The following is a 24,827-nucleotide window of genomic DNA, read 5'->3' on the forward strand; positions in this document are numbered from 1 at the left end:
TTATTCCCAAGCATTTTTCCCCCCTCTTGATCAAACTTTTTGTCCTCTTGCTCAATTCTAAACTACCCAATCTTCAGTCTTGCTTTTTTTTTTCTGGCAATTTTCTTCTCTTTAGATCTAATACTATACCTAATTTCTTTTGTAAGCCACAGTTAAGGCACCTTTCCTCTATTTTGCTCATTATTGCGTTAATTATTTTTCCTAACAATGCCAACCTGCCTCTTTTCACTTTTTATCTGTCCTTTCTAAATATTAAATACTCCTAGACGTGGAGTTCCATCCTTGGTGGCCCTACAGTTGACTCTAATCTGTTAGATTTTCCTTAAGCACTTTTTTATATAAAGCTTTTGTTAAAATGTCCCTTCCATTCTTTTTTTGCAACTTGTATTATTTGTACACAAGTATACCCGAATGGCTTGCTTTAAGTATAACGATACCTTTTCACTGTACGTAAAGTCACTGCTCATTGAATTCTACTATTTATAAATTTTCTGTATACAAATGGTTGCCTTTTTTGCATTAATCAATCTAATATTTTTGATATTTTGATTGGGTGGCACGGTGGTTAGCACTGCTGCCTCACAGCGCCAGAAACCCGGGTTCAATCCCCGCCTCGGGCAACTGTCTGTGTGGAGTTTGCACATTCTCCCTGTGTCTGCGTGGGTTTCCTCCAGGTGCTCTGGTTTTCTCCCACAGTCCAAAGGTGTGCGTGTTAGGTGAAGTGGCTGTGCTAAATTGCCCATAGTGTTAGGTGTAGGGGAATGGGTCTGGGTGGGTTGCTCTTCGGAGGGGCGGTGTGGACTTGTTGGGCTGAAGGGCCTGTTTCCACACTGTAAGTAATCTAATCTAATTACTTAACATCTTGTTGACTGTGCCTATATATAAAATGCTGTCAGATGATTACATTCATGCAATGTTTTGGTAGACAGATGATGTATTGAGAAAACCAACACTTTGCAGACGTGGAAAAGATTAAAAATTAGTAATGTTTTAATCAGTTGCTAGAACTGAACTCCAAATTGAATGAATTCCATTTGAGTGCAGGCCACAAGAATGAAGCAGAATGTGAAATATCTTGTAAAGCAGTGGAGCTGCTGAAGTGTCTCTGTTTTGGACCAATGCTCATTCGATATTTTTAAATAGTTGTCATTTCTATGCTTTTATTTCAGTCCATTTGGAAGGCAAATACCAGGGTACTGTCTTCGATAGTCGAGATCTATCATTTATTATTGGAGATGGTGAAGAACACAGTGTTCCACCAGGGATTGAGAAGGCATTGCAAGAAATGGAAAAGGGAGAAGAGGCTGTTATATCGTTAAAACCAAAGTAAGTTTAAATATAGCACCTTTAGAGACCACTTATTTGCTGTCCTGCTCAAAACAATAAATGACTCTGTTTATTGGAAAACCCACGTAAAAACCCAAGATGGAAAGAGATAAGAGAACAAACAAAAAAATCCAGTAAATAAATGTGGTCATCTCGGGTGTGGTTTTAATAAACTTAAGTTTTTAGGTTGAAGAAAATAATCTGCTGAGAAAACTATCATTAGGAAAGAGAGTGAGTTTAATTTGCTGATGCCAGATGGTGGAAAAACATACAGAGCAATGCATTTGCTACTTATGACGAATGAGGGGGGAATATTGATGATTGTTGGTATACAATTAGTATCACTAAAAAATTAGAGATGTGAAGTCTGGAACAGGGTACTCTCAGATGGGGCAAAAAAAATTGATTGAGTACAGTACTGTTGAATAATACCTTACATTACTTTGAGTGTGCACTGGAGTGGTATTTGGACAGATTGTTTGGCCTACTGTGTCTACACTTTTCCATTTTATTTGGTAGAAGTAAATGTGACTGTACTCATTTAGAGATTGATTGATTGATTCTGGGCATGAGCCTGGTACATTACAGCTGGACTACTGTCTGACTCTTTTTATCAATACCAAGTGTGGTGCTAGAAAAGCCCAGCAAGTCAGGCAGCATCCCAGGGGCAGGAGAATAGACTTCGGGCAACAGCCCTTCATCAGGAATCCTGGTTCCTAATGAAGAGCTTTTGTCCGAAATGTTCATTCTCCTGCTCCTGGGATACTGCCTGACTTGCTGGGCTTTTCCAGCACCACGCTCTCGACTTTAGTCTCCAGCATCTGCGGTCCTCACCTTCATCTAGTTGATTTTAACCTCACTGCGCTGACTCATTATCAATGTTGATTCATGGCCATCAATGTTTTGATGACTATGTGAAGAGATGAAATTGCATGAAGACTAACATTTATATTGGTGGTAATTGGCACAAGGAGGCTGTGAAGTACTTGGAGCCTTCTGCACACAATTGGTTGCAATGTGTCATCGTTGCTGCTCATGGAGCTTTGTCCTTTCATTAGATGCTTAATTGTTTACTATCATTATGGCAAATGGAGAACTTTGATCAGATCTTTTGATTTTGGGCTTTCGTAACTGTAATATGCTGCTCTCCCTGTTTAGTAAGCATGCTCTCTTTTAGTTTGCCAGGTTGTCATCTCATTTTTCGGCATGCTTCATGTTGTTTCTAGCATTGATTGTTGAAACAGTTTTAATCCTGCATAATGATGAAGAAATGTGCCAGGCGGTTGCAGGTTATTGTCTAATACAACTAACTAGCAGCATCTCACTTTTGAACTGCAAGATCTGTTTCTAAATTAATCCTGTTTAGCACCATGTTGGTGGTTCAAATCTCTTTGTAAAATCAGGGCTTTGCTTCCATATGTTCTGTACAATGGACACACTACCAATACTGTTATGACCTGTACATAATGTTTTTTAAGAACAAAGTATAGTTTCATTTTTTTTTCTCTCATGTTTGTGTTCTGTCTTTTTTTTCTACCTGTCATAGGCACCATCTGAGAATTAACCTTCGGATTTAGCCAGTTAGTCAGTAGTGAACCTGTCAGTATCACCTTTTGCTGACGGGTGTATCTTAGTCAGATTACATAGTTTCCTTGCTACCTTCAGTGGTTTTCTCCAGTGATGTTTTAAATGGAGGGCTACTAGAAACCTTGGGAGGGCGATAAATGGTAATCAACTCCAAGATTCTTTGTCTGTAGTTTAATGCTCAGTACTTTGAGCCTCTTATTGTACCATTATTTTTAATGAATCTGTCAGTGAGACAGGTTGTATACAGGGATGATAATGGAATCAGAACATTGGCTATAAGATATCATTTGGTGAGCATAACTGTTTACCTATTATAGGACAGTTCTAATTATGGCACAAGTGCTCAGTTGTAAATAAATACTTTGCAGGGTCAACCAAACTAAACCATGTCTAGTGTTTCTGTTGATACTGAGTAGTCATTCAGCTTTACTCATTAGTTTCTTTTTGTAGTGATTTTTATGGAACTAACTGACTTGCTAGGTCATTTGTTAGTGGACAGATATCGATCACATTTTTGCACGCTTTTATAGGCCTTAGTCAGTTTATTTAGTGAACTGAATTTAAATTCCTCTGGAATTTTGCTTGTCTCTGGATTGCTAGTTCAGTTATACATGGAATGCTACCTTAACTATAGTTGGTGGCACAAATAACTGCCTTCAACATCAAGGCAACATTTGACTGAGCCTGGCATTGATGATGATGATTAACAAAATTGAAGTTGGTGGACATCCAGGTAAAACCTTTGAGTGGCTGCAGGGAGAAAAAAAGGTCAGCCAAATCGGAAACATGCCAGCTACAATCTACAGATAGCAAAATGGAAAGTGAGCATTGACTGTGTCCTGAAGGTGTAGTTATTGAGATGTCATCTTGCCCAGAATCTCATTGAAGATTAATAAATAGTATTTATTGGACCTGTAAGACCTCTGAAAAAGACTGACTTTGCAAATGTGTTCTTTCAATTCTTTAATGTAGTTCCATTGATGAAATAAGATGAATAAATACAACCATAGTGCTGCATTAATACTGGAGGTTATGTGCCTTGATGAAGCTTAAAAGGGTGTTGATCTGTTGAAACTAGAATTATTTGCCAAGCTGGATAGAAGAATAGAGACCTGAGAACTATAATACAATTTTGACTATTTGGATTTCATTTTATGAAAGATGAGGATGAGCTGGGTGAAATAAAGATAAACGGTAATTATAAAAAAAAATAGATTTATAGGTGATTATTTTGAATATTTCTTTCACCTAGTGTTGTTTATGTAGGTACGGATTTGGCGAAGCAGGAAATCCAAAATTGAATGTTCCTCCAAGTGCAAACCTGGTATATGAAATTGTATTGAAAAACTTTGAAAAGGTAAGAAAGGACCATATTAATGATTGCCTGGTGCCAGCAGTCATTCTGCTGCTGTTTCAAAGCATCTTCAGCACTGTAACTGATATGTGGTGACCAGATTACTTCTGCACTGTAACACCATTGTTCTTTTTGGGGAGTCAAAGCTAAAAAAAAAAGCTTCACCAGAAGCACTATTTTATGGCAAGCTGGGGACAACCATCCTTGAAAGTGTTCATCTAAAGTGAGGAAGCTGGTGGTAGGATTTGATGGTGCTGGATGGTCAACGTTCACTTCTTGGTGTTAAACTGTGTTAGGGTATCAATGTTGTTTTTGTTCTTGCCTAAAGTTGATGTTTGTGCACTTCCAGCATACATTACTGGATAATTACCAATAAACTGAATTCTTGAACTAGTATTTTGTTTTCTTTTCCATAACTCTTTCTATTTGGAGCAAGTCTATGACTGGTTACCCTGTAGTTATTTTCCAATTTTTTTTTTAAACATTTTATCAGGCTAAAGAGTCTTGGGAGATGAACATAGATGAGAAATTGGAACAGTCTGCCATTGTTAAAGAGAAGGGGACGGTGTATTTCAAGGTAACACAATTACAAATAAACATGATTTGGAGATACCGGTGTTGGATTGAGGTGTACAAAGTTAAAAATCTCACAACACCAGATTATAGTCCAACAGGTTTAATTGGAAACACTAGCTTTCGGAGCACTGCTCCTTCATCAGGTGATTGTGGAGGACACAATTGTAAGGCACAGAATTTATAGCAAAACTTTACATGCGATGTAACTGAAGTTATGCATTGAAAAGTATCTTGATTGTCTGTTGAGTCTTTCATCTGTTTGAATACCGTGATAGTTTCACTTCTTTCATGTATAAATCATAACTTTTTTTTTAAAAAGTTGCATTCTCAGGTTAACTGTAACAATTGGTGTTAGCTAGACAATATGTTGAAGGTGTTAGCCCCCTGTGTTCTGTCTATGCCATGATGTTTAGATTGATTCTAATCTAAAAAGTGAAATAAGAGTCTTACATAGATTCATGCAGTTTTTGAGCAAAGTACAATGTAACCCTGCAAGTTCAAATTCACCCCACAAAATATGTGTGCATGTAAATCTTTGTGTGTATGTGTCTGTCTGGGTTGGGGGTTGAGTGTGAGAGAGAGTGTATATGTGTGTGTAGTGAGTGTAGAGTGTCTTAAGTCTGTGAGGGGGTGCATGTGGGAGTGTGGGTGAGGGGTTGTGAGAAAGAGTGTGTGTGTATGTGTGTTGCAAAGGTGGTCACCTGTAGTGTCACATGAACCCAAGGTCCAGGCTGAGGCGCTCCCTATGTGTATGCAGCTTACCTATCAGCCTCTGCTCGGCCACGTTTTGCTGCTGCCTGTCCCGAAGTCCACCTTGGAGGATGCTCAGCCGATTGTCCTGGACTACTGAAGTGTTCCCCAACTGGGACGGAACACTCCTGATTGTTTTGCAGTGCCCGTTCATCCGTTGCCGTAGCCTCCTCACCACCCCCAACCCAGACAGACAGACACAGATAGACCCAAAGACCCACATGCACACATATATTTTGTGGGGTGAATTTGTACTTGCACAGTTACATTGTACTTTGCTCAAAAACTACTCAAATTCATGTAAAACTCTGTTATCTCATGTTTATATTGATTCTAATCTACTATATCATGGCATAGACAGAGAACACAGGGGGCTAACACCTTCAACATACTGTCCAGCTAACACCAATTGTTACAGTTAACCTGAGAATGCAGCCTTTTTTTAAAAAAAGTTTTGTGATTTACACATTAAAGAAGTGAAACTATCATATTCAAACCGATGTAAGACTCAACAGATAATCAAGGTATTTTTCAGTGTATAATTTCAGTTACATCACACTGTAAATTTTTGCTATAAATTCTGTGCCTTACTATGCTGTTGCATTGTTTTGGAACTTTGGGGGGGAGAAAAAGTCAAAATAATAGCAGTTTAAAATGGAGAAGAGCAGAAAAAGAAGCACATGGTGAGGACAGTGCCAGAGAGAGAGAACGAGAACCTGCACACTTACTGCCTTTGCTGTTTGAATTCATGTATCGCTGGACTTGGAGTGCATCTGGGAAAATTAACAAACAGTGAAATTAACAACTAATCTTGGAGGAACTGTCGGCCGAAGTTCACAGCACGGAATCAGATAAGTTAATTCTTGTTTTAAGACTGTCCAAGAGAGAGGCTGCAGTAGTGGGTACAGTGGATTCTTTCTTGATTATATGTTTTTGGAGATAAGTTTCTTGATTAAACTTAAAATATAAGACATAGCTATTAATTTAACCTGGGGCAGTATTTGTAGAGGAATAAGACGGTGTTATTTCCTGGGTCTGTAGATTGTGAAGGAGCAAAGATGGCCTTTGCAGTGGTGTGTACTTCTTGTCAGATGTGGGAGTTTAAAGAGAGTTTAAGGGTTACTGCGGGTTATATCTGCCGTAAATGCTGTTGGATGTGAATCTTATCAGATCGAATGGGTCGGCTGGAGAGACAAATAGAAGCGATGAGGAATTTGCAACAGCAATAGTACGTGATGGATAGCAGTTATAGGAAGGGTGGAAAGTCTCAGATACAGTCACATAGATGGGTTAACTCCAGGAAGGGTGAGTGAGGTCGGCACCTAGGGCAGGGGTCTTTTGTGGATATACCCATTTCAAACAGGTATGGTGTTTTGGAAAATGTAGGGGGTGATGGATTCTCAGGGGACTCACGAACAGCCAAGTTTCTGGTATTGAGACTAGCTCTAATGCAACAAGGGGTACGTCGGCTTTCAAGAGATCAATTGTGTTAGGGGATTCTGTAGTCAGAGGTACAGACAGACGTTTCTGTGGCCAGCAGAGAAAAAGCAGAATGGTGTGTTGTCTCCCTGGTGCCAGGATCAAGGATGTCTCTGAGAGGGTGCAGAATGTTCTCACGGGGGAGAGGGGCCAGCAGGAGGTCATTGTCCACATTGGAACCAACGACATTGGAAGGGAAAAGGTTGAGATTCTGAAGGGAGATTACAGAGAGTTAGACAGAAATTTAAAAAGGATGTCCTCAAGGGTAGTAATATCTGGATTACTCCCAGTGCTAAGAGCTAGTGAGGGCAGAAATAGGAGGATAGAGCAGATGAATGCATGGCAATCAGGGAAAGCAGGAGGGCAAAACGAGGACATGAGATACCTTTGGCAAATAGAATTAAGGAGAATCCAAAGGGTTTTTACAAATATATGTTAAGGACAAAAGGGTAACTAGGGAGAGAATAGGGCCCCTCAAAGATCAGCAAGGCAGTCTTTGTGTGGAGCCACAGAAAATGTGGGAGATACTAAATGAATATTTTGCATCAGTATTTAATGTGGAAAAGAATATGGAAGATATAGACTGTAGGGAAATAGATGGTGACATCTTGCAAAATGTCCAGAAACAGTTAAAAGTGGATAAATACCCAGGACCTGATCAGGTGTACCTGAGAACTCTGTGGGCAGCTAGAGAAGTGATTGCTGGGCCTCTTGTTGAGATATTTCTACCATCGATAGTCACAGGTTAGGTGCCAGAAGACTGGAGGTTGGTAAACATGATGCCACTGTTTAAGAAGGGTGGTAAAGACAAGCCAGGGAACTATAGACCGGTGAGCCTGACCTCGTTGGTGGGCAAGTTGTTGGAGGGAATCCTGAGGGACAGGATGTACATGTATTTGGAAAGGCAAGGACTAGTTTGGGATAGTCAACATGGCTTTGTGTGTGGGAAATCATGTCTCACAAACTTGAGTGAGCTTTTTGAAGAAGTAACAAAGAAGATTGAGCACTGAGCAGTAGATGTGATCTATATGGACTTCAGTAAGGCGTTTGACAAGGTTCCCCATGGGAGACTGATTAGCAAGGTTAGATCTCATGGAATACAGGGAGAACTAGCCATTTGGAAACAGAACTGGCTCAAAGGTAGAAGACACAGGATGGTGGTGGAGGGTTTGTTTTTCAGACTATAGGCCTGTGACCAGTGGAGTGCCACAAGGATCAATGCTGGGCCCTCTACTTTTTGTCATTTACATAAATGATTTTAGATGCGAGCATAACAGGTACAGTCAGTAAGTTTGCAGATGACACCAAAATCGGAGGTGTGGTGAACAGCGAAGAGAGTTACGTCTGATTACAAGAAGATCTGGACCGGTTGTGCCAATGGCCTGAGAAGTGGCAGATGGAGTTTAATTCAGATAAATACAAGGTGCTGCATTTTGGGAAAGCAAATCCTAACAGGATTTATACACTTCATGATAAGGTCCTAGGGAGTGTTGCTGAACAAAGAGACCTTGGAGTGCAGGTTCATAGCTCCTTGAAAGTGTAGTCACAGGTAGATAGGATAGTGAAGAAGGCGTTTGGTATGCTTTCTTTTATTGGTCAGAGTATTGAGTACAGGAGTTGGGAGGTCATGTTGCGGCTGTACAAGACATTGGCTAGGCCACTGTTGGAATATTGCGTGCCGTTCTGGTCTCCTTCCTATCGGAAAGATGTGGTGAAACTTGAAAGGGTTCAGAAAAGATTTACAAGGATGTTGCCAGTGTTGGAGGATCTGAGCTACTGGGAGAGGCTGAACAGGCTGGGGCTGTTTTCCCTGGGCCGTCGGAGGCTAAGGGATGACCTTATAGAGGTTTACAAAATTATGTGGGGCATGGATAGGATAAAAAGGCAAGATCTTTTCCCTGGGGTCGGGGAATCCAGAACTAGAGGGCATAGGTTTAGGGTGAGAGGGGAAAAATAGAAGAGACCCAAGGGACAACCTTTTCACGCAGAGGGTGGTACGTGTATGGAATGAGCTGCCAGAGGATGTGGTGGAGGCTGGTACAATTGCAACATTTAACAAGCATTTGGATGAGTATATGAATAGGAAGCGTTTGGAGGGTTGTGGGCCAGGTGCTGGCAGGTGGAACTAGATTGGGTTGGGATGTCTGGTTGGCATGGATGGGTTGGTTCGAAGGGTTTGTTTCCATGCTGTACATCTCTATGACTCTAATTGTGTCCTCCATAATCACCTGATTCAGCGCTCCGAAAGTTAGTGTGCTTCCAATTAAACCTGTTAAACATGTTTTCCTGTATCCTCCTCTTAAAAGGAAGTATCACTTTTGTTTTTATTTGTTGGATTATCGTGTGCAGGCTTCACCTGAAATTTAGAAAAAAAAATGAAGTGGCCCTTTCCAGGTTTTCTCGCTATCATTATCCATATCTGTTGAGTTCTTGATCTGAACTATTAATAGAGCACGAGTTCCTCGCAGGCCTTTTAATAGGATTCCCTGTAGATGCAGCCTCCTCTTCATAACTTTGGTGCAATTGCAGTGGTCATGCTTCAACTAATAACCTTTTTATAATTGAAAGTACAGCCTTTCCCACAGCTTATTTGTGACATCAAGGTGAAGATGTGTGCAAGAAAATCTAGTCTGTGGAATGATTTTGACCAAATGTAAGAATCTAAGAAATAGGAGCTGGAGTAGTCAGTACTCTAAATTGAGTATGATATTCTTCATTTTCAACTCCATTTCTACACGCACTATCTCTTGATTCCCTGATGAATCAACAGTCTGTCTTTCTCTGCCCTAAATATATTTAACAATGGAACATCTGCAATTCTTTGGGTTGGTGAATTCTATTCTTCTAACCTCCTAGAGAGTGTAGGTTCAGCTTACTCTGGGTTTTTGTATAATCAGAAACTATCATGGAGCAGATGGAGTGAACCTTTGCTGTGCATGCACAGGCTTCCTTTAATCAAAACATTTGAACAAATTGTGCCATATTACGGCTATCTTCTGATCAAAGCCCTATGCAAGTGTAATAAGGACTTCCTTATTCTTAAACTCCAGTCCGTTTTGTAATAAAAGCTGTTTGCCTTTTTAATTGTTCACTGTAACTAACATTTTTGTTCCTTGTACCAGTATACCAACTCCCTCTGAACATTAACATTTTCATATCTTTTAAAATATTCTGTTTTTCTATTCCTATTATCAAAGTGAATAAATTCACACTTCCCTACACCACACTTCATCTGTCAACTTGTTGCCCACTCACTTAACCTGCCTCTGTCTCTTTACAGCCTTTTTCTGTCCTTTTGACTTACGAATCAACAAACATGGATTTTTTTTTTAAACTTTTGTTCTCTTCATCCGAGTTTTAATACGGATTATAAATGGTTTAGGGCCCCAACATTGATCTTAATGGTACACCACTCAGTATAGCCTGTCAACTTGAAAATGCCCTGTTTATCTTTTTTACTTATTACTTCCTGGAGGAATCATTTACCAACCTGTCCCAAGGCAAGTTTTAGTCAATCCCTGCATTTAAGATCAATGGAGAAATCTCAACCAGTCACTGCATGAAATGTTTTTCTCTTTATTGCATTTGCTTCTTTTGCCAATTACTTTAAAGCATCTTGTTGTGGAATTTTTCATTTTTCCCTATCTATTCTGTCCAAACCCCTTATGATTTAGACTGCCTGTACTGAACACTCAACTTTATCCAAGGAAAATATTCCCAATTTCTCTGATCTATCTGTGGAACTGGAGTCCTTCTATGGGGTCATTCTAGAAAATCTTCTTGTTTGCGCTACCTCTCTTCTAAAGTGTTGTACCCAGAACTAGACACTATAACAATTGAGACCAAATCAGCATTCTATGGAAATTTAATATTCCATCCCCCTTTATGTAATCTGTGGCCCTCATGCTAAGGCATAGAATTCCTTATGCATTAACCATAACTGTTCTTGACCTAGCCATGATGTGGAGGTGCTGTTATTGGAGTGGGGTGCATTTCACCTCATTAAGGAACAGTGCTTCGAAAGCTGACAATTTCAAACAAACCTGTTGGAACTAAAGCCAGGTGTTGTGTGCCTTCTGACCTTGTTCTTGACTTTTCCTGCCTTTGATTTATGCATTACACAGACCAAAGTCCCTCTGCGCTTCCATCCCCTTTACAATTGTATGTTTTGTCATCTCTTCAGACATGTCTTCACTTCAGACATGTCAGGATTAAATTTCATCTGCCACTTGTTCCCTGGACCTATCCCCCAATTCCATCAACTTAGCTACGCTCTTTTGAGATTTTACTCTTTCCTTCTCACTTCACAATGCTTCCATATTTTATCTCAGCTGCACATTTTGAAATAGTGCCCGGCACACCAAGGTCCAGTCATTAATGTGCATCAAGAGGAGCCAAAGGACCCAATACCAACCCCGTATCGGAGGCTGAGGGTTGACCTTGGAGGTTTAAAAAATTATGGGGGACATGGATAGGGTAAATGGGCAGGGTCTTTTCCCTGGGGTCAGGGAGTCCAGAACTAGAGGGCATAGGTTTAGGGTGAGAGGGGAAAGAAATAAGAGACCTAAGGGGCAACTTTTTCACACAGAGGGTGTTTCATGTATGGAATGAGCTGCCAGAGGATGTGGTAGAGGCCGGTACAATTGCAACATTTAAGGGGCATTTGGATGGGTATATGAATAGGAAGGGTTTGGAGGGATATGGGCCAGGTGCTGGCAGGTGGGACTAGATTGGGTTGGGATATCTGATTGGCATGGACAGGTTGGACCGAAGGGTCTTGTTCCATTCTGTACATCTCTATGACTCTATTTTACCTAAAATCAACATTAGCTAAACACTATTTCAGAAGATATACTGTATATTCTAATCTACAGAAAACAAATCCTCTTTTAACTTTAAAGCAATTTGAAATCCTCCTTCACAGTTTTGCTTCATCTGTCTGAGTAGCCACTTAGTACTCCAAGAACCAGTTCAAACTTCCTCAGCTAATAGTGGCATTCTTTCTTTTCCAGCCTGTTAATTTCTAATTCCAAAATTCAGTTTTTCAGTAACTATGAGCCAGGAGAATCCTCTTTCTAGCTAAAGCCAGGTGAATCTTGCAGCCTTACTTTAAATCCTCTCAAACTTTGTCTCTTTAGTGCCAGATGAGTTCCCATCTGCATAGTGAGGGATGGAGACTATTTGTCCTTCTGTTTTCTCAGAAAATCCTGTAAATAATATTATGCTGGCTTGCAGCGGACTTAACGGTCTCTCAAAGTCCATCACCATGGCCATACGAATCATATTGGTCTTGATTTTAGCTAGTAATGGCAACTAACTGTCCCGTAGAACCTCTTACTTCACTCTGTCTTGGAATTAAATAGACAATTTAACCATAATAACCTAGAAACTTGATATTCATAGCACCTTGCTGTGAAGTTTGGAGACTATTTATTAACTATCACAAGTTTTCTTGCTATTCTGTATAGATATGAACATCTTGCATCATCTTCACAGTAAGAGAAACTGGACCTTCTTTCAGCAACCACACTGCCAAAGCTTGTAAAGAAGGATTCATGCCATGTCAGAAGGTCCCATTCATTCCTCTGTTTTCACATAAATCAGAGTTCCAAAACACAAGCTTAAACTTCATATTTGTAACACCCATTTAATTGAAAATCAATGTAAATATTTATTACATTATTCACTTATAGGTATTGACTGAAAATCATGGCCATGTAAAAAAAGATTTTGTGCACAAAAAGTGTATGTGATCTCAAGTCTGGTATAATTTGTTGATGACACTGAAATAGGTGCCTGATTAACTAAATGTCTATTAGCAATTTCAGTGAAAAGACTTCTTGGGTTCATATTCAAAACTTGTAAGGGCGTGAGCACAAAAGAAAATAGTATTAATGTTTGGCATAAACGTCTGTTTCCATTTCTGTATGCAATATAACGTGTTGGAACATTACAAGCAAATTAATAGCTGTTATCTGTTACTGAGTTATAAGTGATTACAGAATGTAGAAGTTTAAGAACTAGCAATGGTGAACAGAATTGAAAATAACCTTGTTCGTTCTTTCCTTGTAACTGCATAATTTATATAACTTTTTTTGTCAGGTGGGAAAGTACAAGCAGGCAACCATCCATTACAAGAAAATTGTATCTTGGCTGGAACATGAGAATGGATTGTCTGAAGAAAATCTAAAACAATCCAATGCTCTGAGACTAGCAGCTCATCTTAACCTTGCTATGTGCTACATAAAAATGGATGAGAATTTGCAAGCTGTAGAGAATTGTGAAAAGGTGAGGACACTTCTTTACATCACCTAATATATGAAAACCAACTACAGAACAAGCTTGGTTATCTGCATTTTGGATTATCCAAACAAGATCTCATAAAAATGTTGTCAAATTTAGGCAAAAGCGCAGCGACAGCAAGCAGCCTGGGCTGGTAGTGGGAGCAGGAACAGGGTCTCCATGGGAACCCTGTCCCTGTTGTCGCTGCAACAGGAGCCTCAAACAAAATTCTCCCCTCCTGTCTCGTTCAGATAATCGAACTTGTTCTATATAACGATAAGTGGAATGTGATTTCAATTTGATGTTTCGTTTATGGTCAGTCCCTGGAATCGCAGAATTTTTTTGAGTAGAGTCAGGAAACAAGGTTTTATTTTTAAGAGTTTTGAAGAATATGGGGTGATCTTGAAATTTTTAAAATTCTTAAATACATGAGAGGGTAGATGGGGTGTTTCCCTGCCTGATGACATGAGAATTAGGAACTTCATCTCAGAATAAGGGGGAGGCTATTTAAGGTGAGGAATTTTATCACTTCAAAGGTATGGAATCTTTGGAGTTCTGTATCCCAGAAGCCCTGGAAACTTAATCTTTTGAACAGGATCAAGACAGAAATCAATAGGTGTGCAGGTATATGGAAGGAGTATGGGGAAAATGGCAAGCTCGGCTGAATGGTCTACTTCTGTTCCTTTTATATGTTGACATCTTGGTACTGGAATGTAACCATGGAGATCCTATCTGTTATTGTCTTATTTGAAGTGAGGAGGGGGCTTTGTAAGGCTTACTATATAGGATGATGCAGGGATTCCAACAAAGCTGTCCATAACTTAACAATGTATGTTTACTTTAGGAAATATAAATTGCAATTAGAGAGTCATGAGAGCTTGTAACACCTGACATATGTCACTAAGAACATTCTAAATCAATCTCTTGAGTCTCAACTGTTTACTATAGTTTTTAACAGCTTGAGTTGATGGGATTAAACAAATATATTCAAATTTACAATGAGATATTGATGTGAGGCATTACGTATATTGTAGGTGCAAGCATATAAAAAGAGAATGCTTGATTATATGGGAGAGCAGAACAGTAGCAAATGAATTGGTGTAGGCAAGTGTGCTATCATTGTCTTTAGCCCAAAAATGAAAGTTAGAGTACTCTCTAAATATGGAAAGCTATGAGTATTGAACATTTCGATGTTATCTTGAGAATTCCAGTGCATAGATCGTTAAAGTGGAGTGAACAAGTGGAAAAAATAATCAGAATGGAAAAATAAATGCTGCAATTCATGCCTAAAGGACAAACTAGATTTATATGTCCTGTTGTAACTGTACAAAGCTCTGGTTAGACTACACCTGGAGCCTCTAGTTCTGGACAATATTATCTAAGGAAGATGTGCAGGTACAGTGTAGATTTATCTAAACAATAACTGGACTTATGAGCTCTGAAGAAGAGATTGCACAAACTAGTTTGTATTACATGGAATTTAGAAAGTTAAAGGGATGAGTTGAATGATTTTAAGACATTTGTGGGAAGTTGATAGGATAAATACATATCAGTCTCTGATTTAAAATTAACCAAAGGTGTTTTGGGGAAGGTGTGGATATATGGAGTTAGGTCACAGATCTGAATTATTTCAATAAATGACAGAATAAGCTCAAGAGGCTTAAATGTCTACTGCTGTCCTATGTCTGACATTGGGATTGCTTGTTCGGACAACAAATAGAGGTAGGACTGATAAACTGCACTTATTTCAATACAAGAGGCCTAACAGGGAAGACAGATGAATTCGGGGCATGATTGGGAATATAGGACTGGGATATTTTGGCAATTACAGAAACATGGCTCAGGGCTGGACAGGACTGGCAGCTTAATGTTCCAGGACACATGCTACAGGAAGAATAGAAAGGGAAGCAAGAGAGGGGGGGGTGACGTTTTTGATAAGGGATAGCATTACAGTCGTACTAAAGGAGGATATTCCCGGAAGTACATCCAGAGAAGTTATTTGGGTGGAACTGAGAAATAAGAAAGGGATGATCACCTTACTGGGATTGTATTATAGACCCCCTCATAGTCAGGGAAATTGAGAAACAAATTTGGAAGGAGATCTCCGTTATCTGTAAGAATAACAGGGTGGTTATGGTAGGGGATTTTAACGTTACAAACATTAGACTGGGACTGCCACAGTGTTAAAGGTTTAGATGGAGAGGAATTTAAGTGTGTACAAGAAAATTCTCTGATTCAGTATGTGGATGCACCTACTAGAGAAGATATTTCGAAGCTACTTGGATGCTGCCTGAACTGCTATGCTCTTCCAGCACCACTAATCCAGAAGATGCAAAACATTACCTACTCTTGGGAAATAAGGCAGGGTAGGTGACTGAGGTGTCAGTGGGGGAGCACTTTGGGGCCAACGGCCATAATTCTATTAGTTGTAAAATAGTGTTGGAAAAGGATCGACCAGATCTAAAAGTTGAAGATCTAAATTGGAGAAAGGCCAATTTTGACAGTATTAGGCAAGAACTTTCAAAAGCTGATTGGGGGCGGGTGTTGGCAGGTAAAGGGACGGCTGGAAAATGGAAAGCCTTCAGAAATAAGGTAACGAGAATCCACAGAAAGCATATTCCTGTCAGGGTGAAAGGAAAGGCTGGTAGGTACAGGGAATGCTGGAATACTAAAGAAATTGAGGGTTTGGCTAAGAAAAAGTAGGAGGCATATGTCAGGTATAGACAGGATAGATCGAGTGAATCCTTAGAGTATAACGGCAGTAGGAGTATACTTGAGAGAAATCAGGAGGCCAAAAAACAGACATGAGATAGCTATAGGGAGAGATTGAATAGGCTGTTTTCCCTGGAGTGTTGGAGAATGAGGGATGACCTTATAGAGGTTTATAAAATTATGAGGGCATGGATAAGATAAATAGACAAAGTCTTTTCCTTCGGGTCGGGGAGTCCAGAACTAGAGGGTATAGGTTTAGGGTGAGAGAGGAAAGATATAAAAGAGACCAAAAGGGCAACTTTTCACACAGGATGGTATGTGTGTATGGAATGAGCTGCCAGAGGAAGTGGTGGAGGCTGGTAGAATTACAATATTTAAAAAACATCTGGATGGGTATATGAATAGGAAGAGTTTGGAGGGATATGAGCCAGGTGCTGGCAGGTGGGACTAGATTGGGTTAGGATATCTAGTTGGCATGGACGAGTTGGACCGAAGGGTCTGTTTGTGCTGTGTGTCTCTATGACTCTAACTGAAGCTTCTGCTTTTTGGTTCAGGCATTAGGGTTGGATCCAAACAATGAAAAGGCCCTTTTCAGAATGGGTGAGGCGAGACTTGCTATGAACGATTATGAACTGGCAAAAGAAAACTTCCAAAAGCTTGTGCAACTTTATCCAAATAAAGCAGCCAAAGTCCAGATTGGAATCTGTCAGAAAAAAATAAGAGAACAATTAGATTTGGAGAAAAAGATCTATGCTAAAATGTTCCCAAAATTTGCAAACACAGATAGTAAGGTAAGTGTTAACAAATATTGATCCTTAAAAGTCGTATAATAACATGTTAAGCACCAGAAACCTTTTAAGAACAGGAAGTGTAAATAAGTCAAGAATCAGTCTTCTTAATCCCTTATGTGCTCCAACTAATTAATGCTGCATGTTTCAGTGGCTATCAATAATATCACATAAATATATCACCATTTGGCTGGAACAAAGATCTATCTAACTCTAAAACTTCTAAATTTTTAACCTGTTTGTTTTCACTATAGTGAACAATTAGCCCAAATTACAGTGTTGCATTTGAAATCTTTAATAACAGGATCTGATTACTATCTTACACAACAACACGACATTTTTTTTTGATGCTCTAACTCTTTGGATTTCCAATCTGTATCTGATATGCTTTTTCTGATACAGGTAAAGAACTTCTTGTTACCTTGATATATTTGTTTTATTTCCCAGTCAGCAAATGTATTCCTGTTTCTTAAATTTATTTCTATTTCTTAACTTGTGTTGGAATAAATAATTACTTGGTGCTAGTCCTCATTGTTCTGAATCTGCCACCTGCTGGATCCAAAAAGAAATCTTTTTGGATTCTAGTTGTTTCTTCTTCATTCTTCCTCCTTTTTTTTTAGGCTAATTTTCCAGTTAAATATTTGGCATTATCAGTTTAAGTACCTAGTTATTTTAATTTTGGCTATCTTGAGCAGCTTTTAATTTGCACCCTGCTTTGTTTTTTGTATATTTTGTATATTTTTCTAAACAGAAAATATAACTGTGTCGTTTTGTACAGGTTGGGAATTATGAATACACGTGAACCTTGGAGCAGACTCATGGGTTGGGATGTTAACTTCTATTTTATTTTTAAGTTTGTCATTTTAAGATTTTAATTATGTTCCATACACTTCTGTGTTTCCACACAAAGATTTGCACAAGAATGTATCAACTACTCCACATTGAGTGATAACACTAGATACCCTACCTTATATTTACCCCTGACTAATGCACCTAACGCTGGTATGTATATGTCTCTGTTTGTCAGTACTTCTGGTTCTGTCTGAGCCTGGCATTTCAACCGGAGTTCAATCAGTAGACACATTGTACTGGACCCCGTATACAAACCACTCCGATACAGAACCAGAAGTACCAACAAGATGTACTGATGTCACCTAGTGAGGCAATGAAACATTTGCAGAGAAACACCGGTTTAGCAAATGAATCCACGGCAAGACATTAAGCTACCTTACCTATAGAGATGGGGTTTTTTTTGTCTCCTTTTCAAAATAAAGGTGTGACATTGCCAGTTTTCCAATCCTTTAGCACTTTTCCATTAATCGTTAGATTGTGGAAGATTACTACCAGTGCATCCATTGTCTCTAGTAATTACCTCCTTTAACATTCGAGGAGGCTACGCATTAGGTCCAGGGAACTCCCCTGTCCCGACCATTACTTTACACTACCGTTTTTCTCCAGTGCTAGTTGTATTTATATCTCTCCTCCTTTTTCCCCTTGAATATTTAATAAATTTGGAATGCTATTAATGTGTTCTTCTGTGAAGACTAATGCACAATATTTATTCATCTCCTTTAGTCAGTGTTTATAGCCTTTCATTGTTATACTTTGCTTTGTTTGTGGACCAGATGTCCTAAACTCACTTGCTCTCAGAAGTTGAGTAGCTTTTTGTCCAGTTGTATCATTTTGAGGTCCATCTGTTTAATGAAGTGTAAACAGATTTTCTTTTAAAAAGTTATTGACATACACACAGTTGTGTTCTGATGTTGTCATTTGGCTGACACACTCTTGCCACGTAGTTTAAATTCTTCTCATTGATGCAGGCACAAAGGTCCTGCCAAGAACTGAGACCCAGGAAAATGCAAGTTTTCCAGCCTTTTACAGGTTTAGCACACACCCAATCGCAATATCACAAGAATCTAAAGGCTCACTTGCGTCTGTGTCTCCCTCCTCTCACTGAAAATTGGAAGTACCTCAGCTGTATAATTATTCTCTCAAACTACTTTTGCATGCTATTCAGTGCAATCAAAACCTTCCAGTACTGTGGCATCCAGAACTGTACACTACTCCGCTGAGGTCCAACCAGTATTCTATATTTAAGTTCAGTGTACTTTATGCCCTATTTATGTTGGATAGAATACTGTTGCTTTATTAGTTACAGAGTCCTATAGGACGGAGACCGGCCCATTGGCCCAAATTGGTCCATGCCACCCAAAATGTCCGTCCGCATTAACCCCATTTCCCTGTATTTCGCTCATAACCTTCTAAAGCTTTCCTATCCATGTATTTAACAGTGCTCTGTACCTGTTAATGACCTGTATTTATATATTCACATCTGTCTGCTCCTGCACATTTGCCTAGAATAATTGCCTTTGGTTTATGTTCTCCATCCATGCATTTTGCATTACACTTTTCTCCACATTGCACTTTATCTACTGCCTATCTACTCATTCCAACAATGTGCACGTATCCTTATGACATTCTGCGCTGTTTCCCCAGTTTACAGTTCTGTCAAGTTGTGTTGTCTGAAAACTTTGAAATTGTACTCTGCCCAACATGGTCTCAATACTGTCCTCTGAGAGCTCCACTACCAATCTTCCTGGAGTCCGAATAATACACATTTAACATTTGTATTTCCCATCCCTCAGCAGTATTGTTACTAATGTCCTCCTTATTCTAAGAGCTAGAACCTTTTTTCCCCAAGTCTGTTGAACAACACTGCATTAAATGTCGTTTGAAAGTCCATGTACACAATGTCACCAGCCTTCCCTTCATCGCCCTCTCAGTTACCACTTCATAAACTTTCAGCAGTTATTTGGATGTGAACCATCACTTTTGGCAGTGTTTGAAGTTAAATATTTCTTGGAAAATGGGATGTGTTTAGAGGACTATTGCATTACCTGCCTGTTGGTCATAAAATGTCCTTCCATGTAGCTGTTAACCTCCCGATACGCCAGGTGATGCCAGCTACTGCTCAAGCTGATGCAGCAGAACACATTTCCACACAAGAGGTGTCCTGGGATTCTGTCAATGCATGGGATGTTGATTAGCATCCATGAGGTTGGATTACCCTACCATTTCTTCATTAGTCAAACCAGCAGATAAAAGGAAATAACTTCACGTTAATGGTATCATTGCTGTTATTAATAAACCTTACTGATAGTTCACAATTTGCCAATAATTGAGCCCAACCTTAATACCAGCTACCTAACTATTGTTAAAACGTTATTGCTATTTATCCATTAGATGCTTATATCGGGATCGTTACTCCCGATAAGCTTTATTTAAAGTAAACCTTACCAGTATAGCTTTACAATTATTTATAAATTGCATGAGTTCACTTGCCTGTTTCTCTGTGATGCCATAGTTTGATTTTTTTTTTTCTCTCTGAACCCTGAATAGTTGATCAATCTATCTTCACACCTTGCTCTATTTGTAATTAATCATCTCAACCAAGAAGTCCCATGTTTAATTCTTAGTGGATAATACATTATTAAATGCCTTGGCTTAGTTGCATCAGTTGGTTTCCATATTCAGTGAAGCAAATTGAGCCTGAGTTCCCACTTCTGAATGCAGTTCAGTGATTCCTCCTCCCTCTCCCACCTCGCCACCAACCCCTCCCAATCCATCCCACTTGTAAATGGATGTTTGGTGTACAAAGAGGTCAAAACTGGGCTTTACTACAATATGCACACCAGATACTTAACACTGAATTCATTCATATGAAATTGATAATTTGGATATCAAGATTTTCAACCCAGTGTGAGTCCGTTGCAAAGAATATATAAAGCAGGGGGAAATAGCAGAAGTGGAGCTGTAAAATGCAGCTATAAAGCAACCTTGCAAACACCAAGTAATACTTTTACTTCCTATCGATGTTTGTCATCTTAAAGTTTTTAGATTTATCTGTTGATAAAGCACCAAGTGGAGCACTTTCTGTATGTATGCATGTGCAGACAAATGGTCAGTGTCATTCTGCTTGGCTTCATGTAAAATTAAAATAAAAAGTAAATATAAAGGATAAGTAAAAATAAATCTTGAAAGTATTAATTTGAAGTTATGAATCTAATTATCCACCAACTCGGCTAGCTGAGCTGCATAGACAATCACTATACATCACCTTTCTAATTTTATAAAACTTTGTACATACTACAAATGTACTATTTCACGTGTACCATTTTGTTTCTTCAAAGCAGTAAGCTTTTAATTGCTCAGTAAATTTCAAAGCTAACATGGTGCAGTTGTGCTGTTAAAGTGGGAAGAAATCATTTTCGAACAGAATATTCAATAAATTAGAAGAAAAGCCATCTTTACAGCGTAACAGTTGACATTCTGTTTGTGCAGTTGAAGTTGCAGTATTAAGCTGGCAGAGATCAAGATAATGTGCATCCACCATTTTGGTGGGAGAAACCCCACATGCACCCGGCACTGCATTGCAGGCTGAGCGCACTTGCAGTACCTGGAACTAAAATTAAACTAATTATAGTTTTTTCAAAGTATTTTATAACGACGACTATATTTTAGCAGGAGGTGGTTCTCAAAACACAATCTGAAAAGGAAGCTGCTGTGGTGATAACAGAGGAAGAAGCAAATAAAGAGAACTTAGATGAAGGAGGCAAAGGAGAACCTATGGAAACAGAAACCATTCACAAATCCCAGGAATTGGATGCTACTGCATGAAGATGATGTAGAGATTGAAGCTGCATTACTTGTTTGATTTTTTTTTTTAAAGCTTTGTTATTGTACAGTATCCTGTGTGTATCATTTAATGCACAGTAAAGGAGTTCTACCTACTTAATCATCTGAGTGTCACAAACTCATTAAAAAGAAATGATAACACATACTATAATTGCTGAGTGTCTGAGTCACACTTGGTTTTTATGATCAGCCTGTGGCACTGCCACGGTATTGTTGAATGACAAATGAGATGAGCTCACTCTTGACAGCATGTAGGAAATAGAAATTGGAATAAGCAGTTGGTAGCTCTATGAATTATTTTTATTTGAAAATGTTTTATTTCTTATTTTTAATTCTATACATCCAGAATGCATTCCTCTTGCATCCTACCAGTGGTGGTATCACTTCCTGCCACTGCCAAGTATGTGGACATATGGTCATAAATTTATTCAGCTTATAGGCTGTGCCTGGGAATTGGTAGATCAGTGTGACATGTCCTTGGAACTTGGATCAAGATGTGTAGTTGGTGTTGTTACTACTGTGCTACTGAGATACAGTTCTTATTTTGAGTGAAGAAATTTGTTTTGCTGTTTGTAACTTGTGTATAAGTATCATCAGGTAATGCAGCTTTATTATAGAATTACTGTATTCCACGGAATGGCTCCAATTTGTTTTTGCATACTGATGGTTATTCCTTGTTCTTCATCAAAATGTCAAATATGAAGAGAAAAGGCCCTTGTGTTTCTATGCTGGCAATTTTATGTAACACGTTTTAGTAACCTGGTCAATGCCACTGTTTGTGCTTCATCAAAGACTCTTGGCTTCCTATTTACCTGTCCTTCATGTTACTTCTCAGATTTCTCCTAATTGCAGCAATTCTGTGTGCTGTTTCATACTTTGGGGAAAGAAGCTTCACTTAATTTCCTTGTATTGGATGCATTAATTACCACTAACACATTGTCTTGGATAACCACAACCACTAACATCATCTCTCTACCCTTTGGTACTCTTAAAATTTCACTGTTCTATGACACAGTCACCTTGGCTACCATTTGTAGAGAGGAAAAGCACCATTTACTTTGTTACTGTGGTTTAAAATTTCTCACTTGCATTATTCCTAGAAATCATTACTACATCCTTTTCCAGTGCCTCTTTCTGTTTTATATTATGTTCAGCAAGTCCTTGCTCCACTAAACATTCACCATATTGTGATGAGAAAAGAGATCTACCATATATTTCAAAATACCCAAAAAGAAGTTGCTTTAGTAGTATGTACTTCAAGAAATTCTATTCATTTTATTGTGGGCCTTTATCATCACTGCATCCTTCATTATGAATTAAATGGCTTAAACTAACAGAGGGCTTGTGGATTTGGCTAATCTATCCTGAGTTAAGCACAGAGTGACTTTTTAATGATTTTTGATTGACTTACTTTTGTTTCTTTTTCCCCCTCCATTCATTTCTGCTCTTTGGCACTTGACTTTAATCTGATTAATCTGTTCTTTGTCTAATCCAGTGATGGTCACCTAACTTTTTTCACTGTTCACACATGGGGTCTTTTAAATATTTTCCCACTGTACTACATGGATAGGAGATAGTAAGAACTAAATGCTGAAAGTCACAGTGGATAATGTGAAGCTGGAAGAGCACAGCTAGTCGGACAGCCCCTTCATACTGACAGAAGGGTTTCAACCTGAAACGTTGATTTTTCTACCCCTCTGATGCTGTTGAACCACACCTTCCAATGGGGAACTGATGTCACCTGAGTGATTTTCTTAATGTTGTGCTTTGTGATCAAATTTCCACCTGATGCACATTCTTTCACTTCATTAGACTCTTGCTTATTAAACTGATCTGTACAATTCTTTTGATTTCTTTCCCAAGATTTGACACTATAGCAGTTTAAAAAGTGTAAGATGTCTTATTAATTAATTAATTACTAACACTCCTTGGAAATTGCATACTGTTGCCTTCTGATTTATTTTGAACCTTCCTTGGATCTCATTCTTTTCTTATTTATAACTGACTAGTTTAAACACATCCAATCTGATTTAAAACTCATGTTCACAAAACCACCTAGATTGCTCATCCAAAAATTTCAGTCAACAGAAATCAAGGACTGTGTGTATTCCTTCAGTTGTATATTATTAAATAAAACTTTAATGTAGCTAAATATCATAAAATTTAAGGATCAAATTTATATGGTGAGTAAAAGTGTCTGGTTTGTACTAGTTAAAATTATCTCAGTAAGAGTTTAAAATGTTCTTGGTGAGTTTTTTTGGTAGCATTGATATTTTACTAATTTTAATTCCTTGGCCTTTACAGTTCAAAATAAAACTTGAGTAATCTTTCAAAATACGCAAGCTATGAATGTAACTTCTAAAATTTCTTGACATTCCCACGTTGGCGTTGTTAACTATTGCAGATCTTGCTGCTAAAATGCTCAAAAGGCTTATCTGCTTTGTATCGAGGTATTCTCTTTAGTGGGCCTTTTTTTTTTCAAATCTGCGAGAAAGGGGCTACGGTTCCAATTCTATGCAATACAGTAACGTGTCTTAAGTGCTTGGCCTTACGGTGGAAAAGTATTTTGCAAGATTTGCGTCCAGTACTACTTGTTTTCCAGTTCGTTTTACCAACCAAAAGGTGACTATGTATGTAAATATTTCTCGTTTTGTTTGAGGGCAGCATAGGAGTAAAAATAATAAAAAATTTCAGGAATTTATGTACATTTGCTGCAGAATATTTTGTCTGTGTGTGCGCACATAGGTAAATGTTTGTAGAAATGGGATAACTGAAATGTGATTTGCAGACTTGGATGAGTTTCCTTCAAAGGTGATAATTGTTCCCACGTAACAAACAAAATGTATTGTAGGGAGAGAGTCCCTTGTACAAACTTATTTCCAGCGAAGAGATCTGAGCAGGAATGAGTGACTCAACACTGACTAATATATTAAAACAATTCTATTAGTTTATTGAACAATCAAAATGGAAAGAAGGATTTTATTGGAGAGGAAGCAAACGACTTTAAAGCTCAAAAGTTAACCCGACATTCAACTGTTCAGGACAGCTGGACAAATCTTTCTTTTAATCCAGATTGGTCTGTTAATGACAATTCCCTGAAAGTTTCTTTTATTTAAAAAAAAATTCCTTGGTTCATTCATCACTTGATCTCCAAATAACCTTACACAGGGTGGAACAGTCAATCAGTTGCTTCATTGCCATCCCTTTTGAGCAACAAGTCAAGGAGTCTGTATTCCTTTTAAGTTTAATTTCTAGTCTATCTCAACCTTTCAATGACT

The 24,827-nt window shown here is 38.6% G+C and overlaps 1 protein-coding gene across 3 annotated transcripts in view; it reads left to right on the forward strand.

Moving 5' to 3' along the window:
- The window catches only part of LOC140458111 (peptidyl-prolyl cis-trans isomerase FKBP4-like), a 58,260-nt gene extending 34,010 nt beyond the window's left edge, over nucleotides 1–24,250 (forward strand). For 2 of the 3 annotated variants that reach the window (XM_072552198.1, XM_072552197.1), the window contains 6 exons: nucleotides 1,170–1,326; nucleotides 4,180–4,270; nucleotides 4,761–4,844; nucleotides 13,175–13,360; nucleotides 16,621–16,857; nucleotides 21,376–24,250. In XM_072552198.1, coding sequence (XP_072408299.1) covers nucleotides 1,170–1,326; nucleotides 4,180–4,270; nucleotides 4,761–4,844; nucleotides 13,175–13,360; nucleotides 16,621–16,857; nucleotides 21,376–21,531 — 911 coding nt within the window. In that variant the 3' untranslated portion in view covers nucleotides 21,532–24,250. The remainder of the gene's footprint in view (nucleotides 1–1,169; nucleotides 1,327–4,179; nucleotides 4,271–4,760; nucleotides 4,845–13,174; nucleotides 13,361–16,620; nucleotides 16,858–21,375) is intronic. The other variant, XM_072552199.1, reaches the window with a different exon arrangement.
- Nucleotides 24,251–24,827: the final 577 nt, after the last annotated feature.

Source organism: Chiloscyllium punctatum, chromosome 32 (assembly GCF_047496795.1).
Source record: "Chiloscyllium punctatum isolate Juve2018m chromosome 32, sChiPun1.3, whole genome shotgun sequence".
Lineage (NCBI taxonomy): Eukaryota > Metazoa > Chordata > Chondrichthyes > Orectolobiformes > Hemiscylliidae > Chiloscyllium > Chiloscyllium punctatum.